We start from the raw sequence: 18,851 nt of genomic DNA on the forward strand, positions 1-18,851 counted from the left end.
TAATTTAGCCTTAGCTTAGACCGGTCAGTTTCGAAGGATAATTACGGTTTAATCGCGTGAAAGGCGAAAACCGGGAATGGAATGTGGTTTGGACCCAACAAGTTTGAAGACTTGTTTTATATGGGTAATATAACCACCTCTGGATTTTGAGGTCAAAACAATAAGGTTTGACCCGTTTCGGCTAGTTTATGTAAACTAGTTACATAAGCCGAACCGTGCGCGCAAAAGGCGTAACGGGTAACCATAAGAGTCCTACACAAGTTTCCTAAGTCAATATGCTTTAAAGAGGTTGTGGTATCGGTAGGATACCTTCCATAATGCCCGTAACGAGTTTAAGTTCATTATATGCCCCGTAGGGGTATTTCGGTCATTTTAAAGATTTTAAAAAGAGGTTTCTGAGTTCTATAGGAAATCTGAGTTTTCCGAATAGTTTATAAAGTCCAAAATACTCTATTTATTATTTAACATCAGTAGCAACTGGAATCGGGTCAAAATACCTTGTAGAACTCAAGTTAGGCTCGAAAAGGGTATATTCGGTATTTACCGAACCGATGCCATAACCGCAGGTTATGAGCAGGTTAAAAAATAATTAAAAATCTTTGAAAATTCCAAAATATTATTTTACATCAGTGTGTAAAAGGTTTGGTGCCGAAATTTGGGTTTAGATAGGCTTTATGCTAAATGCGCCGTTTAATTACTAAAGTTTCCGTAATTGCGCTATTTAGCATAACTCCTATTCTAGACCTCGGATTGACGTGAAATTTTCGAGACATGCTTAGAAATCAGTAACTAAGGTTATTGTCCTTTCACATATTCAAAATTCTCGTTTTAAAGTAAAAAGGGCGTTACGGTCAACTTTTAAGCATTTAACGGAAATGTGTTAAAGACTTGGACAAATAACGAACCGGTCACAGCGGGTTATACCATCATGTAACCTGGTCCTAAGAGAGTCCTAAGGCATATCTAAAACATACCATAACGGGTCAGAACTGAAGTCAAAGCAAAAGTCAAAGTTTTGCGACTTTCGGTTCCGAACCGGGTCAAAACAGTAAATGGTCGGATCAAACAAGCTTAGACTAGTTAATATACTTATTATCATATTATATGAGTGTTAAAACATGTTACACGCTATCTACATTACCGATTTTGCATAAATTCGCAAAATAGCATTCTGTTGACTTTTTCTAAGCAAGTTTGACTCGACAATTGGACTAGTTAGAGTGGGAATCAGAGGGTGCCCTTTTAGGGGTTTAAAGCCCACATGATTACCAACATATAACTACCTTTGATTCGACAAACCACTGGACCATTTGTGATTTATCGTAAAGTCAATCGTTAATTACGACGGATTGACTTTTAAGCTAAAACTATGGAAAACTAAACCACAAAGGGTTATGCATACTTACAGAAGCTTGGTGCACGACCAGAGATGTTAGAAGAGTGCTCTTGAGCTCCAGAAGTGGTCAAGAAAGCAGGTTTGAGGTGTGTTTCAAATGTGTGCACTACATTGCCTTTTATAGTGAAAATTTGAGCACAAGATCATCACAACTAAGTCTATAATTGCTCATGGATGATCAGCAGCTGTCCCTGAGTGCTAGGGGACATGTAGGGGGCGCCCATGCTGCAATAATTGCATCCAAGATCGTTTAAAATAGCAAACAATGAACTATGCATGTTTTCTGCATCTGGCGCCTTGACGCGACCCGCATGAAGGATCAGGCTACCCTTACGTGGGTCGCCTGAATCCTTATGTCAGGCAACGGATCTGCACTGCCCGCGCGGCCCGCGTAAGCTTTCTTGTTTCCCTAACGCGGATCGCCTGAGACCTGATTTTCAAGATTTTCAAATCTTTTGCCATTATTGCCTTGGCCTTTCGGTTTCGAAGGGGTAACTTTGCGATTTGGGCCTCGATTATTTACGAATAAGGGCCTCGTGACTTTTACCCGCGTCGTTAAGTCCCCGGTTAGTTTAATTACTATCCGAAAAGCCTTAACTTTCATTGTTGACGTTTCTAACCCCCCGCATACGAAATTGATCATAACTTTCTCGTTTTAAAACGGAACTTCGCGAAATTTATATCGTATATTCTAGTGAGCGTAATTTACTGTTACAAAGCCTCGGGTATGTTAAAGGGTCACTCAGAGGTATAACTTAAACATGTTGACACAATTAACCCTTATAGTTTGTAATCCCTCACTTTCTTCTGTATTTCGTTCCGTACGATCCATGATTTATTCGTTTGAAGGTACGAGCATTATTTAGGGTTACTGTACAATATATTTATCCCTCGTTGACATTTTTAACCCTCGAATTTACATACTGTCAATGTTTGTCAACTTTAGTCCTTTATTTAGTGTTTAACACCACGTGTAAACTTAAGACACGTGTCAACACTTTATTGGACGCAAAATTTCGAGGTGTTACATCCTCACCCCCTTAAAAGAAATCTCGACCTCGAGATTTATTGAAATAGATGAGGGTACTTCTCCTTCATTGTGGACTCTACCTCCCACGTGTACTGGGAACCTCTACGGGCATCCCATTTCACCTTCACAATCGGTATGTACTTCCTGCGAAGTTTCTTAACCTGTCGATCCTCAATCAACACAGGTTTCTCAACGAATTTTAAGCTCTCGTCGATGTGTACATCTGTATGCGGTATAACCAGTGATTCGTTAGCGAAACACTTCTTCAGGTTACAGATGTGGAACACATTGTGGATACCACTGAGCTCCTCTGGTAAGTTTAATTTGTAGGCAACCGATCCGACACGTTCGATTACCTCGAAAGGTCCAATATATCTCGGGCTTAGTTTGCCTTTCTTACCGAATCGCATCCCCCCATTCCAGGGTGATACCTTAAGTAAAACCTTGTCGCCTACTTCAAAATTGAAAGGCTTACGCTTCAAATCTGCGTAGCTTTTCTGCCTATCTCGGGCAGCTTTCAATCGATCGCGAATTTGGACAATCTTGTCCGTGGTTTCAAATATTATATCAGGTCCTGTCATTTGGACGTCTCCAACTTCTGCCCAACAAACGGGCGTTCTACATTTTCTACCATATAAAGCTTCAAAAGGTGCAGCCTTAATGCTTGTATGGTAGTTGTTGTTATAGGAGAATTCGACCAATGGTAGGTGGTTATCCCAACTGCCACCTAGGTCGATCGCACATGCACGAAGCATGTCTTCTAACGTTTGGATCGTACACTCACTATGTCCATCTGTCTGAGGGTGGTAAGCCGTACTGAAATTCAAACGTGAACCCAAAGATTGTTGAAAGCTTCTCCAGAAGTGTGATGTGTATCTGGTATCTCTATCAGAGATGATAGACACAGGCACTCCATGAAGGGCTACAATCTTGTCTACAAACAACTGGGCTAATATATCGGAGCTATGAGTCCCCTTTATGGGTAGGAAATGTGCTGACTTAGTCAGTCTATCAACTATTACCCATATTGTATCGTTTCCCTTCTTTGTCTTTGGCAACTTGGTGATGAAATCCATCGTCACCATTTCCCATTTCCACTCGGGAAGTTCAGGCTGTTGTAGCAAGCCTGACGGCTTTTGATGCTCAGCTTTCACTTGCGCACAAGTCAAGCACTTTGCTACATAGGTGGCTATAGACTTCTTCAAGCCTATCCACCAGAAATTCGCCTTCAAGTCCTGGTACATCTTATCCGCACCAGGATGAACGGAATATCGGGAACTATGGGCTTCCTGAAGGATAACATCGCGAAGACCTCCATAAACAGGAACCCATATCCTTCCATTCAATCTCAGAATTCCGTCCTTGCCATAGGATAACTGCTCCTCAGTTACCCCTAGCTTTTCGTTTGGATAGTTAGCTTCTAACACAGCTTCTTTCTGTGCAGCTAACAATCGTTCATTCAGACTGTTCTTGATTTCAATGCTCTTGGCATTGATCCTTATTGGCTTCACTCTTTCTTTCCTGCTCAAGGCATCTGCGACTACATTGGCCTTGCCTGGATGGTATCTTATTTCACAGTCATAGTCGTTCAGAGTTTCCATCCAACGTCGCTGCCTCATATTCAGATCCTTCTGATTGAACAGATGCTGAAGGCTTTTGTGATCAGAATAGATCACAAATTTAATGCCATAAAGGTAATGCCTCCAAAGTTTTAGTGCAAATACAACGACACCCAACTCCAAGTCATGGGTGGTGTAGTTCTTTTCATGCACTTTCAATTGTCGCGAAGCATAGGCAACCACCTTGCCTCTCTGCATAAGCACACAACCCATACCGGTGTGCGATGCATCACAATATACGACGAATTCTTCCGTTCCGTCTGGCAATGTCAACACTGGAGCATTGCTCAGCTTTTGTTTGAGGATATCAAAAGCTTCTTGCTGCTTAGGGCCCCAATCGAACTCTATTTTCTTTCTAGTTAAAGAAGTTAGGGGTGCAGCAATTCTTGAAAAGTTTTCGATGAAGCGTCTGTAGTATCCTGCTAGACCTAGGAAACTGCGAATTTCCGTAGGTGTCTTCGGCTCCTGCCAGTTCATGACGGCTTCAACTTTAGCGGGATCCACCTGGATACCACGCTCGCTGACTACATGCCCAAGGAACTGGACTTCTCGTAGCCAAAAGTCACATTTAGAGAACTTGGCATAAAGCTTTTCTTGATGAAGCAGTTTGAGAATACATCGAATATGCTTTTCGTGGTCAGCTTGACTCTTCGAGTAGATAAGAATGTCATCGATGAAGACAATGACAAATTTATCCAAATAAGGCTTGCAAACGCGATTCATGAGATCCATGAATGCGGCAGGTGCATTGGTGAGCCCAAAAGGAATCACTAGGAACTCGAAATGACCACATCGAGTCCTAAATGCAGTTTTATGCACGTCTTCATCCTTGACCTTCAATTGATGGTACCTGACTTAGGTCAATCTTGGAGAAATAGCTCGCTCCTTGCAATTGATCGAACAGATCGTCGATCCTGGGAAAGGATACCTATTCTTGATCGTCACTTTGTTCAGCTCACGGTAATCGATGCATAGACGCATCGAACCATCTTTCTTCTTGACGAACAGGATTGGCGCTCCCCAAGGAGATGAACTTGGTCTAACAAAACCCTTGGCCAGCAGATCATCTAGCTGCGTCTTCAATTCTTTCATTTCCGTGGGTGCCAATCTATAAGGCGCTCTCGCGATAAGTGCGGCTCCTGGAATGATGTCGATACTGAATTCCACTTGTCTGTCTGGTGGCAAACCAGGCAGTTCTTCTGGGAAAACTTCAGGATAATCAGAGATGACTGGGATGTCTTCAATTCTGGGTTTCTCCTCACCGATGATTACCTGTGCCATATAAATGACACATCCTTTCTTCAAACATCTGGATGCCTTTAGCATAGATACATGTGCAGGCAATCCATGTCGAGTATCTCCTTGGATGGTAAGTGGTTCTCCAGACGGAGTTTTAATCACCACTTGTTTCTGGTTGCACATGACTTGGGCTTGGTTATGCGATAACCAATCCATACCCAACACTACGTCGAAACCAGCGAGTTTAAAGGGTAACAGGGATAAAGGAAATGAGTGATTCCTAATGGATATAACACATCCATCTAAAACAGTTGAAAGTGTCCCCATAGTCCCATCGGCTAGTTCTACTTCATATTTTACATTCAAGGTTTTAACAGGCAATTTTAATAACTCGCAGAACTTATCATCCACAAAGGATTTATCTGCTCCAGAATCAAATAAGACTCTTGCGAAAACATCATTGATAAGGAACGTACCAGTTATGACATTGTCGTTCTGAATAGCCTCTTTAACATCCATCTGAAAGACCCTCGCATTGGTCTTCTTCCCATCTTCAGCCCTTTTCACTATCTTCGGGCAATTCGTCTTGATATGCCCCTTCTCATTGCAACTGTAACAAGTTGCATCCTTGAGTTTCTTGCACTCAAGAGTCCTATGCTCCGAGGAATTGCATATCCCACACGGCTTCAGTGGGGATTTCTTTTCAAACCTGCACCTTCCAAAGTGGTGCTTCTGACAAACCTTGCCAAAGGGCTTGTCGCCCGAATGTCGGTCATTTTTCTTGTTCTCTGACCCCCTCTTGTGGTCACGATTGCCCCAATGCTTCTTGCTGGATTTACGTGAATCATCATCCTCACGTTTCCTCTTCTCACTATCAGCATTCCTCAACGATCTCTGCCTCACTGCATCAAGCGTGAGAGACAGAGATATATCTGCCACGGATCTGAAGGTAGCAGGCCTAGAAGCCTTTACGCTAGATTTTATTTCTGGGGCCAAGCCCCCAATGAAGCGCGCAATCCGTTTGGATTCCGGGGTTACAAGATACGGAACCAATCTCGACAGAGTGTTGAAAGTCGTGAGATATGCCTGGCAATCCAGGTTCTTCATGACCAACGATAAGAAGTCAGACTCTATCTTTTCAACCTCGTGCTGAGGGCAGTAATTTTCCTTGATGAGAGCCATAAATTCCTCCCATGTCATGCTATACAAAACAGCCTTCCCAGAGGCTTGAACCAGAGATCTCCATCACGCTAGGGCTTCAACCTTGAACGACTGTGAAACAAACTTCACCAAGTCTCTCTCAGCACAACCACTGATGTCCACAACAGTGTCCATCTCGTCTAACCAGGTCAAACAATCCACCGCGCCCTTTTCCCCTGTAAAATCTCGGGGTTTGCAGGAAACGAAATACTTATACGTGCAACCCCTGGCGCGAGGTGTATCATCAACTACTTTCTTCTTAGGGTGGACGCTATTCTCATTGGATGAGTGTCTATCGTCGTCCTTCTTAGGCTTAGACGGAGTCGAGGGTGGTTTGCTGTGAGATTTAGAGTGGGTTTTTGGCTTAGAGTGTGGCGTAGATAAGGTTCTGCTTCGGGACTCGGTGTATTCTTCATACTGCCGATCCAAGGCTGCTTTAACAGCGTTGTCTACTAGAGCCTTCAATTCAGTGCCCGTTAAATGAATCTGAGCGTTATCATTGTCATCCTCCTTCGAATGACTATTAACTCCACTTGGTTCAACCATTGTAACTCGAATCTGCTACAGAAGATAATGACAAAGTTTATTTAGGAGTTTATTATGGAATTGTCTGTTATGGCAATTCATTAACCATGGTAAACATAGACCATATTTGGTTAATTTGTTACTTACTTTTATTTAGGATTTGAATATAACTTATCCTATTTACAAACAATATAGTTAGTGGCACAAGGTCTAGTCACAAGGACGTTTTATAATATAAGCCGGGATTACAGAGAATCAAGGCAGGAAGGTTTGAACCGTAGTCCTTTTACCTTTTCTGACAGGGAGTCATAGACTACAACTGTCTTTTGTCTTATATGACAATAAGTATGGCCCGTGGGCACTACATCACCAATGGATGTTTAATAAATGGTCATCTTTATTGACGATTTAGCCCATGATTTATAAATCATTAATTTGGGTCTTGGAATCCTTTGAAGGATTCTTGTATAAGAATGACGGGTGTGATTTTAACGAATCACATCTGTCAAGGATGTTAACGTGTTTACAGAGAGAGGTTAACTGGAATCTGAATCTTTTAATTAAGTCTTACCATCTTGGCCGGGTCTTATAATGACACCAGGCTAGGTTTCACTATTAAGATTCTTTATTTAGGCAGATTAATTTAAAAAAAATGATCTTTGATTCATTTCATATAATAATGTATACAATAACAAAAATGAAATTTATAACATATATTCCATTAATCATAATAATGGTTACACACTGCCCTAAACGGGACTTTTAAATAAATAAGTACCTACGCAGAGGTTTACAGAAAACAAGCCCACGCGGGGACCAATTACATAGATAGATGTCCGCACAGGGACTAAAAGATAAGTCCACGCAGGGACTGAAATGCAATTGTCCACGCAGGGACTAAACACGATAAATGTCCACGCAGGGACTAAAATACTTAAGACAAATGTCCTCGCAGGGACTTGATTGTAATAGTAAATACAATAATACATAAAGAGACTAATGATCTCGTTTCTTCCTCCCTTTTAGTAGGTTTACTAGGCCTTTAAGGAATCCACGATTACTTTTACGTTCTTGCTCAAAGTCTCGTTCCACTCGATTTAGACGGTGGAGCATTTCTTCTTGCTCCGGTGGAGAAAAACGTGGCTGCTGCGACGGCTGCTGAACCGGAGGTCTAGGAGGTGCTGGATAACCATGAGCTGAGTAATCTGGTCTCCAAAGGTCTCCATAAGCTCTGTCGGGATGGAGGGCATTGTAATTAGCCGCTACCACGTATGGGTCGGCATCATAATTATAGTTGTAGTGCGTGTGAGTCGGCTGCTCGAACGGGTTGTACGCGGTGGAACCGCCGTACGCTGGTATCGGATTGTCATAGCCGAATGGTGGCGGAGGTGGTGCAACTGGTGCAGAATTCACCTTTGCAGAGTGGTTCGAAGGTTCACCCAATTGTGGTTCTTCAGGCACTGGCGGAAAGTGACTTGCACTCGAGTGGCGAGGGGTGCTAAAGTGGAATTCCCCTCCTCGGGTAGACATCCGTGCGCCTGATCTCCTACGCCTTGGCGGATCAGGAGGTGCTTGCTGAACTGGTGGCGGTGGAGGCGGTGGCGTAACTGCCACGAAACGCGAATCCTCGGAAGGATCCTGTTGCTGTTGCTGCTCATGAGGCGAGAAGTGATGAGAAGGTGTGAAATACCAATCACACTGGTCAAACCTCACCTGGTAACTGTCGGGACCTTGATAGGGTGTTCCATGAAAGGATGACCCATCAGAGATCTCAATAGGGTGGTTGGGAGTACCTCTTGCAGGTTCTATGGGATCTGTGTCTTCATCCATATCTACCGCATTATCTTCGGAGAAATGGTCTTCAGGTCCTAAAGGGTTATAACCTATTGGTTCTTGGACATAATCAGCCGGGTTAAATCGGCCTTGAAAGAAAGGAGTAGGATCGCCATAGGAACGGTGCGATGCAGATCGCTGGAGAGGTATAAACGAAGGTTGAGGGTTACTGGGATTGTTCTCCGAATCTGGTCCAAAAGAGTGACGGTATGAAGGTGTCGAACTGTGTGAGGTAGACCGTCTTGCTGGCTCAAAGAGGTTTCTTCTACGTCTCTGAGGTTCTTCACTCCTTGTACTCGAAGGAGCCCGCATGTTCGAAGGTCCGGCCTCGTGATCATTATGAGTAGCGATCGGCCCTTTGCCTCTTCCTTCTCTTTTAATTGCTGGTGGCATATTTCCTGCTTAACAAATCTTTAAATCATGATAAACAATAAAAGACAAACTGGAATTACAATTCGAATTTGTCCTATGTTCTTGTCTAGACTCAAGTATGTGCAATTGTGCCATTGAGATTAAACACATAAGGATAGTGTTTAATTCGCTCAACGTTGGCTCTGATACCAACCTGTCACACCCCGATTTCCACGTGTATCAGCGGTTGGCCCGGTGGGGGATTACCGTGATGTAGTTGGCAACAATATAGTCAAACCACACAATATATAAATGCACAGTGGAAGCATAAAGATAAATATATTTCAACCTTTGAATGTAATATCAAAGTATCACAGTTGTCAAAATATAATCCACAGAGGATCAAAATAAGATATAAGTATTGTTCAACAGACGTAGGCATCTTAAGCTTGCGAGACTCTTTATTGATGCTAAGGAGAAATATCCAACCAATTACGCTTAGAACCTGCATTTAATCTTTTTGGGGAAAATACGTCAGTTTACACTGGTAAATACATTCAACCGACACTTTTGTAAAATGTTTAATAAAATTGATTTGAATGCACAAGGCACAAACTCTTTATAACTTGGGATAATTTATAATTAAATCTTGTAAAAGAATTACATGTTTACTATGCGTTAGGTCGCCCGGGTCGTGCCGGGTTAAAGGTTAATAGACACGCCACAAAGCATAAAGCCGTGGCGGGAAAACCAACGGTTATACCTTTAATAATATAGACACATTACGGGTGTACGCCTACACCCGTGTGTCGGGGTCGTGGCCATTTCTAAAATGATGCCAAGGATATCCGGGACATGGTCATTAAGCTCCCAAAGGCGTAAAGCCAACAAAACGTATTTAAACGGGCCGATTAAATTATTCAATTAACCACCATATGATGGAAGATTTAATGCCCGAACAAGCGGTAATTTATATACCGTAACCCAAGCCCGTATAGGGAAAATAAGTTAAAAGTATTTACCTGAGCAAGTAATAATCCTTAATAACAAATGCAAGTTTCTTTTACTGGTCTCCTACTCTGGAACGAAGGTTTAAAGTAACCTATTAGAATCCTAACGGGTCTTTAATTTAGCCTTAGCTTAGACCGGTCAGTTTCGAAGGATAATTACGGTTTAATCGCGTGAAAGGCGAAAACCGGGAATGGAATGTGGTTTGGACCCAACAAGTTTGAAGACTTGTTTCATATGGGTAATATAACCACCTCTGGATTTTGAGGTCAAAACAATAAGGTTTGACCCGTTTCGGCTAGTTTATGTAAACTAGTTACATAAGCCGAACCGTGCGCGCAAAAGGCGTAACGGGTAACCATAAGAGTCCTACACAAGTTTCCTAAGTCAATATGCTTTAAAGAGGTTGTGGTATCGGTAGGATACCTTCCATAATGCCCGTAACGAGTTTAAGTTCATTATATGCCCTGTAGGGGTATTTCGGTCATTTTAAAGATTTTAAAAAAAGGTTTCTGAGTTCTATAGGAAATCTGAGTTTTCCGAACAGTTTATAAAGTCCAAAATACTCTATTTATTATTTAACATCAGTAGCAACTGGAATCGGGTCAAAATACCTTGTAGAACTCAAGTTAGGCTCGAAAAGGGTATATTCGGTATTTACCGAACCGATGCCATAACCGCAGGTTATGAGTAGGTTAAAAAATAATTAATAATCTTTGAAAATTCCAAAATATTTTTTTACATCAGTGTGTAAAAGGTTTGGTGCCGAATTTTGGGTTTAGATAGGCTTTATATTAAAGGATCAGGCTACCCTTACGCGGGTCGCCTGAATCCTTATGTCAGGCAACGGATCTGCACTGCCCGCGTGGCCCGCGTAAGCTTTCTTGTTTCCCTAACGCGGGTCGCCTGAGACCTGATTTTCAAGATTTTCAAATCTTTTGCCATTATCGCCTTGGCCTTTCGGTTTCGAAGGGGTAACTTTGCGATTTGGGCCTCGATTATTTACGAATAAGGGCCTCATGACTTTTACCCGCGTCGTTAAGTCCTCGGTTAGTTTAATTACTATACGAAAAGCCTTAACTTTCATTGTTGGCGCTTCTAACCCCTCGCATACAAAATTGATCATAACTTTCTCGTTTTAAAACGGAACTTCGCGAAATTTATATCGTATATTCTAGTGAGCGTAATTTACTGTTACAAAGCCTCGGGTATGTTAAAGGGTCACTCAGAGGTATAACTTAAACATGTTGACACAATTAACCCCTGTAGTTTGTAATCCCTCACTTTCTTCCGTATTTCGTTCCGTACGATCCATGATTTATTCGTTTGAAGGTACAAGCATTATTTAGGGTTACTGTACAGTATATTTATCCCTCGTTGACATTTCTAACCCTCGAATTTACATACTTTCAATGTTTGTCAAATTTAGTCCTTTATTTAGTGTTTAACACCACGTGTAAACTTAAGACACGTGTCAACACTTTATTGGACGCAAAATTTCGAGGTGTTACAGAAAGTAATCATCCTTTAACATCAAGTACTTGTTCTTGACACTATGAAACCTCAAGGGTTAATGTTTTCATGAGTAGTATACTCATTAGAATCGTAACAAGTCTTATGTCTTGGATGATGTATTCTAATACCTTGACGAATGAACACAAGTCCATCATCAAGAGTTCGAATAGTAAATATATGTATAAGTATTATATGTATCATTTAGTCCAATAATCAAGCATGAGGTAGAAGATAAATCTTCATTTAGGTACCTCTATTGTGTCATAGAATTCATGTAGGAGGTAGGAAGAACAAGCTTCCATTTAGGTACCTCTTATGGTTCACCACTACACTTGATGTAAAAACATACAAGGAAGGTCATGAACTAATATCAATACAAGAATATGAAACAACTACACTATGAGAAATCACCAAGAGATGTGGGGATTTTATGTTGGACAACCCAAGTTAGTCCACAATCACACCTTTATCAAGCTTGAAGCTTAAACACCACTTGTGGGTCAAAAACCCTAAACAAAACAGAAAGTATATGAGGATTAACCTCTGATTTTGTATGTCTCAGCACCGTTTTTAAGCTTAACTAACCATAGAAGTGGTTATAAGCATAAGGACGTGGGTTTGAGTGAGTTAAACTCAAGTTTGCACAAGTATAAACAAGGTTTGATTCAAAACAAAACGAACAGTGAACTTTGGAGCCTTTTTACCGGAGTTCCAGAGACTTATTTACTGTGAAAAAACCCATTGAATCGAAGCTAAGGTCAATCCAAGCACATAGGAAAAAGAATGAGGTAAATCGGACAAGAATTGAGTGAGTTATGCTCCCTTTAGTGAAGCTTGCTGAATCTGTCCGAACTTCTGATTATAGCTGCGAATTTTGAGTGTTTGGGAGCAATGTTTTAAAAACCGGTTTTTAAATCAAACCGGATTAGGCTGTACCGAGCGGTTCAACCGGGTTGACTACCTAACTGTATAATTTCTTAAATTACAACATCAACTCAAAAGTTAATCCAGAAATGCATGATTATATATTAAAAGATGATCCAAAAGTAAATCTATAATAAAAAATTATCCAAAAGATAATCGAAAATCATTCAATTTTCCAACATGAAAGTGTACGATATGTTTAAGCCATTTGAATGTTGAATACATCAAGTTCACGATCGCATAAATGATGAAATTCACTATTATCGTCATTCTCATCAACTAGAGGATAAATATTTTCGTTTCATACAATACTAAATAAGAACTTTTAGTTACGAATAATCATAATATATAAAAATTACATAAGATAAGTGACATATATAATAAAAATAAGTAACAACCCAAACTAAAATAACTCTGGGCCAGTACCGGTATTACGTTTCAAACCGGTATACCGGATTTTACCGCCAGTACAAACCTTATGCCGTTTCACTTATTTACCGGGGTGTTTCGTACCGGATTTACATCTGGAAACGGTAAAATCGGTATAACCGGCCGGTATTTACCGGTTTTTAAAACATTGTTTGGGAGTAGAGGTGGCAAACAAAACCCAACCATGATATTTTGGGTTATTTTGGGCCTCTTTAAAAAAGCAAATAAGTTAGATTGGGCTGGGAATTTAATCAAGATGGGTTAGAATGGGTTTTAAAATACCCATCTAAATTTTCACATGGGTCAAGATGGGTTTTTACTCCCTAAACCTAAAACACGCATCCTTCAAACGAATCTTCACAGTGAATCCTTTCTAATCATGCTCTCACCCTTGGTGCGATTCGTCTACAGACCAACTTGCAGTGATTAACCCTTGGTGTTCATCAACGTCCAATGATTAATCCTTTCAAACGAATCATTACTCCCTAAACGAATCTTCACAGTGAATCTGCAAACATTTTGAGTAAGTTACTGAAATTGTTTTATGGGTTTGATGAAATTCAATGTTTTGATTAAGAATTTAGGGTTTTAGTATTCAAATCTTGAAGGGGGTGAATCAAATTTGGAACAGTTAGACTACTGTTTCATGTTAAAGGTGAGATCATGTATGATGTATCTTTGTTTTTTTTTTTTTGGGAACTTATTTTAATATTTTATATGTTTTTTTTTTCAATACTTTTATACATTTTGTGGGGGCTTGTTTAACTTTTTATGTTACTAATTTATTTTGGAAGCTAAATGATCAGTAATTTGAACAAATTTGTTGAAACTTTAAGTAGATCTGCTATCCTGCTATAATTTTTTGTACTCCATTGTTAACATATAAGTCCAATTTTGACTTTTTTAAGTCAATTCATGTAGCTTTGTGGTTTTACCACTACAATTTTTTTTAATTTATTTATTTTACACAGCAAATTTATATAGACAAACTAGTAGTCATTTTGTGGCTTGAAATTGTTTAATCTTTGTGAACTGTAAAGGAAAAAGTCATTTGACTCTCAAAAGTCAAATCATAGACTTTTTTGTGGGACAATAGTGCATTACTTAGTGTAGAAGAATTTTTTTTTTTCTTTTGCAAAACATTTCTGCAAGATCTGGGAGCTTACAGTTCAAGATATTGAATTTTACCCGTTGATCGACGCTAAACAAAGTAATCATGTTATTTTTTTAATGTAGAACATATAATTAGAAGAATGACAAAAGTAAGCCCTGAGGTTTTTGATGATCCAGATTGCTTACATGATGGAGTTGGGTCCCCAAACACTAATTAGTTTACTCTCCTTGTGCTTGGGCTTTTTTTTTGGTTTTGCGTATGTGTACGTTGAGGACCTAATTCCTAGTGACATAGTTTGTTATAGGCATTGTGCGAGGCCGAATACAAGAAGCCACAAGTTTTCTATGATCTACTAGGTGAGTGCTAATGGAGCTCTATAGTATGGTCAAATAAATGTTATTTCACTGCATAAAAAAGTGCAAAAAATACAAACAGTTGGTTCCCACATGGTGAGAAAGTTTTAATTTTTCCAGTCTTGGTACAGTTCAGTTCAGTCTTGGAACTATTACACATTGACTTTCTTAATTTTTTTAATTTTCTGATGATGGCCTGCAATCCCAAAGTTTTTTTTTATTTTTTTTTAATTTTTAATTTCATAATTTTTTTTATTTTTTTTTGAATTTTGAAAATTTTTGAATTTTTTTTTATTTTTATTTTTTGAATTTTTTTGAATTTTTTTGACAAAAACCCATCTTGACCTAAACCCATTCTAACTCATCTCTTAATAAATCCATCTTAACCCAAACCCATTCTAACCCATGCCCATCCTAACCCATTACCCAAACCTACCCAACCCACCCATTTTGCCACCCCTATTTGGGAGTGATTTGAGAGAGTGTTTAAGGGTTGTAAAAGTGTGAAAGTGCCTAGATATAAGTGGGTATTTATAGAGAAGGATTAGGGTTTAAGTTGGTGAGCATTAAATGTAAGTAGTTGGGGTTTTACAAAAAAAAAAAAAAAAAAAAAACTCCAAATGTTGCTGTTGGCTGAACTCGGCTGTTAACAGCCCTTAAAAGTTCCTTTTTATTTGTGTGTGGTGACATATTCTAGTTATAAATTAGACAATTAGTACACCTTATTTAATTATTAAGTGTATTGAATATAGCATGCATTAAGATCTAAGTAATGGAAATTAATTTGAACAAACAAAGAATTAGATGTGATTGCTTTGGTCTGGTCGCAGCTTGCTGCTGACTTTCATTTATATATATATATATATATATATATATAAGGGAAGGTTCAAATGAAAACCACTGGTTATTGTGAAAATTCGAAAACTAATTAAAAAAAGCCAAAAAAACATACAAAATTTTTTTTTTTAATTTTTTTTTTGCAATCAAAATTTCGCAGGTTTTTAATATAAAAAAAAATTTTCAAAAAAAAAAAAAAATTTGTGTAGTGCACATGTGTAATACTGCACATATGTATGTGTACTACACATGTGTATTATTACACATGTGCACTACACAATTTTTTTTTTTTTTTTTGAAAAAAAGTTTTTTTTATATATAAAACTAGCGATTTTTATAAAAAAAAATTGAAAAAAAAAAAAATTTTTGTGTGTTTTTTAGGCTTTTTTTAGTTAGTTTTCGAGTTTTCACAATAAAAGTGGTTTTCATTTGAACCATCCCCTATATATATATATATATATATATATATATATATATTTTGTTTGAAAACAAAAATACATATTTAATATGTTACTACATCAACTTTTCGTTGATGTTAGCATATTTTGTTTTTTTAATTATAGTATTTTATTATTAGTATTATTATGATTAATATTATTATTATTATTATTATTACTATTACTATTACTAGAATTAACCACGTATTTAATAGTTAACAAGCATGTATAAGTTATGGGTACCAGTATGTCGAGTATAGGTCGCGCGTATACATTCGAGATTGGTAACGTATAACCCGAGTGTATAAAAATAGAATTTCATTACGGTCAAAGTCTCGGATTTGCAATGGTTTGAAACGAAATAGGAAATACAAAAAGGAACAAGCTTCCAAAAATAGAAATACGAACAAGACTTGCTATAAATGGAAAGTACAAATAAGCAGGGCGTTACAGTTTTGCCCTAGCTCGACTCGGTTTGACTCAGCTCGTAAACAACCCTAGATATGAAGGTTGGGGATGATGAGAAACACCACGCACCTTGAAGATAATGTAGCCTACTCCAATCTCTTATGGAGTCCATGGCTTTAAAGCAGGATAGAAGAGAAAAAAAAATGAAAAAAAGCGAAAACAAAGGAAATTAAAACTGTTTTTCTTTAGAATATCACCTTATTATTTTTATAATAGCTTTTTTATCATACTTGATATATATATTAACTTGTATCTAAAATTAACAAAAAAATGTTGGGTCCCAAAAAGGAAAGTTTACCCAACTCATTGTAATCACCTAAATCAATTTGGATACCAAATGATTGTTCTCAAATAACTATTATTATGAAAGTATAATTACTTGAATGACAAATAAAAAGTTATATCATCTGAAGCATATTATTAGCAAGTGTATCTACTATGGCCAAGAAAAGAATGATTACATTACATGGTACAACCAGATTGACCAAAACTTGGGACTAAAAAGTACAAACTCTACAATAACAAAAACATCATCACCAAAAACATTTGTTCCAACCATAACCTAAATTCATATCCATAATAATGATTCTTAGAACTCCAACTGCTTTGATATAAATCTGAGTTCATGTGTCCACACTCATCTTCTTCTTCTTGATCACCCAATGAACTCTTGTTCCAACTAGTTCTATTTCTTGAAGATACACAAGAAATAGGGCTTTTAACTTCACTTGAAGTATTGTTCTTGATGCAAAGCCCATTGTTTCCTCTAATATCAAGCCTCATTCCAATCCTGTTTATGAACTCTTGTGAGACTAACATCTCTCCACTCAGATTATTTTGGCTCAAATTTAACTGTTCAAGATTTGGAAGTGAGCCTATTAATGAAGGGACAGTCCCATTGAGACTGTTATTGTCAAGAGACAAAGCAGTCAGGTTCTTCAACATTGACAAAGAAGTGAGTATTGGTCCCATCAGCCCACACCTTGAAAAGCTCAAAACTTTAAGCCTACCCAATGACCCAATAAACAAAGGCATTCCTGTATTTATAGGGTTGTCTTGTATGACCAAGTATTCTAACTGCTTCAAACCAGATAAAGATTCAGGCAATGGTCCATTTATAAAGTTATGACTCAAGTCAAACAGCACCAACCTGCTCAGATTGCCAAGTTCTTGAGGTACCCTACCAGTAAGGTCATTAAACCCTAGATCAATCTTTTGAAGAGACTTAAGTTGACCAAAAGATGAAGGCAGTTGACCTCCAAGCATGTTGTAGCTAAGGTCAAAGATGGTCAAACTTTGCAGTTTTCCAATATCTTGTGGAACTGAGCCAGTGAGATGATTGTAGCTTAGGTCAAGTTGTTGTAGGTTAACCAACCCACAAATCTCTTGTGGGATTTCACCACTTAACATGTTTTGTGAAAGTGAAAGTACCCTTAAGCTTTGAATGTTACCTAAACTTGAAGGGATACTTCCATGGAGACTAGGGTTTGCTACAAGTGCTAAGTGTTCTAAAGATGATAAAGAATTGTTTTCAAAGAGAGATGAAGAGAGAGAAAATGGTGTGACATTAAAACAGTTGAATAGAGAGAGAGTTTTGAGATATGGAAGCTTCATCAAACCTCTTGAAGACAAAGTGGCAGTGGGTTTGCAAGGTGGTGTGAGGATATCAGTCCCAATGTGAATCTTGGTGACATGAAAGATTGTAGGGTTGTAATCTTGTTGACCATTTGCACCATCTTCTTGAGCCATGAGCTCACACTGAACACCAGGCCATGGGGTATCAGTGCATGGTTGTGGGTGCACTTGAGCCCATGTAGGGTCATCTAAGAGTGAACCCATAACTTCAAACAGCCCTAAAAGCTCACCATCTTCCATGCTTTCCATCTCACCACCATAACCAACATTGAAGAGTGTAAGAACATAGAGCAAAACAAGGAGAATAGAAGAAAAAGAAGCCATTTTTTTAAGTGTGGAGATAAGATGGATGCAAACAAAATTGAGAAGATCTAGTAACTTTTATAAAGATGATGTTATTACCAATGGATAGGAGTTTGGTTTTTGGACATTTGCAATCAAACCCTTAATATTTTAAATTTTTTACATTACATTCAAAAATATTCATTGTTGTACTTGTTATCTCCTTATACTTGGTTTGTTTGCCAGTAAAGCAAATGACAACTGACAAGTGTCTCTTTCCACAATTGACAGTGATTAGCCATTAAATTTGTAAGATGGATTGAAAAAAGTTTAAATCAATTGATTATATCTTTTATTTTACACAACCAAGATTTTATGTTTAATCTAAAAGAGTTAGAAAATATGTCATTTATTATTTTGGGCATATATAGCTTAACCAGATAATCTTATTAAATAAAAACTAAACAGAAAGAAAAAATGTAGACCAAATCACAAATTTTGGAATGAAAATGGTGATTGCTAAGGCTGGAAGGTGTGGGATGGAGCTTCTAGGGGCTTTATCAAGACACATCAGCACCACCTAGGATCCATGTCAGCCAGGGGGCTTTATCACGCCCCACTTTAACTTCCATGGTGTGGGATGGAGCCTCCTATTA

At 38.5% G+C, this 18,851-nt stretch overlaps 1 protein-coding gene and 1 long non-coding RNA gene across 2 annotated transcripts; one reads left to right on the forward strand and one right to left on the reverse strand.

Annotated features, from left to right (window-relative positions):
* Positions 1 to 13,232: 13,232 nt before the first annotated feature.
* LOC110923118 lies at positions 13,233 to 14,695 on the forward strand. Its single transcript, XR_002583754.2, has 2 exons — positions 13,233 to 13,592; positions 14,306 to 14,695. It is a non-coding gene; the product is annotated as an uncharacterized LOC110923118 (long non-coding RNA).
* A 2,020-nt stretch (positions 14,696 to 16,715) lies between these two features.
* On the reverse strand, positions 16,716 to 18,484 carry LOC110923117 (receptor like protein 29). Its single transcript, XM_022167298.2, has one exon. The coding sequence runs from the start codon at positions 18,235 to 18,237 to the stop codon at positions 16,792 to 16,794; it is 1,446 nt and encodes a 481-aa protein (XP_022022990.1). The 5' UTR covers positions 18,238 to 18,484; the 3' UTR covers positions 16,716 to 16,791.
* Between the last annotated feature and the right edge of the window lie 367 nt (positions 18,485 to 18,851).

Source organism: Helianthus annuus, chromosome 17 (assembly GCF_002127325.2).
Source record: "Helianthus annuus cultivar XRQ/B chromosome 17, HanXRQr2.0-SUNRISE, whole genome shotgun sequence".
NCBI lineage: Eukaryota > Viridiplantae > Streptophyta > Magnoliopsida > Asterales > Asteraceae > Helianthus > Helianthus annuus.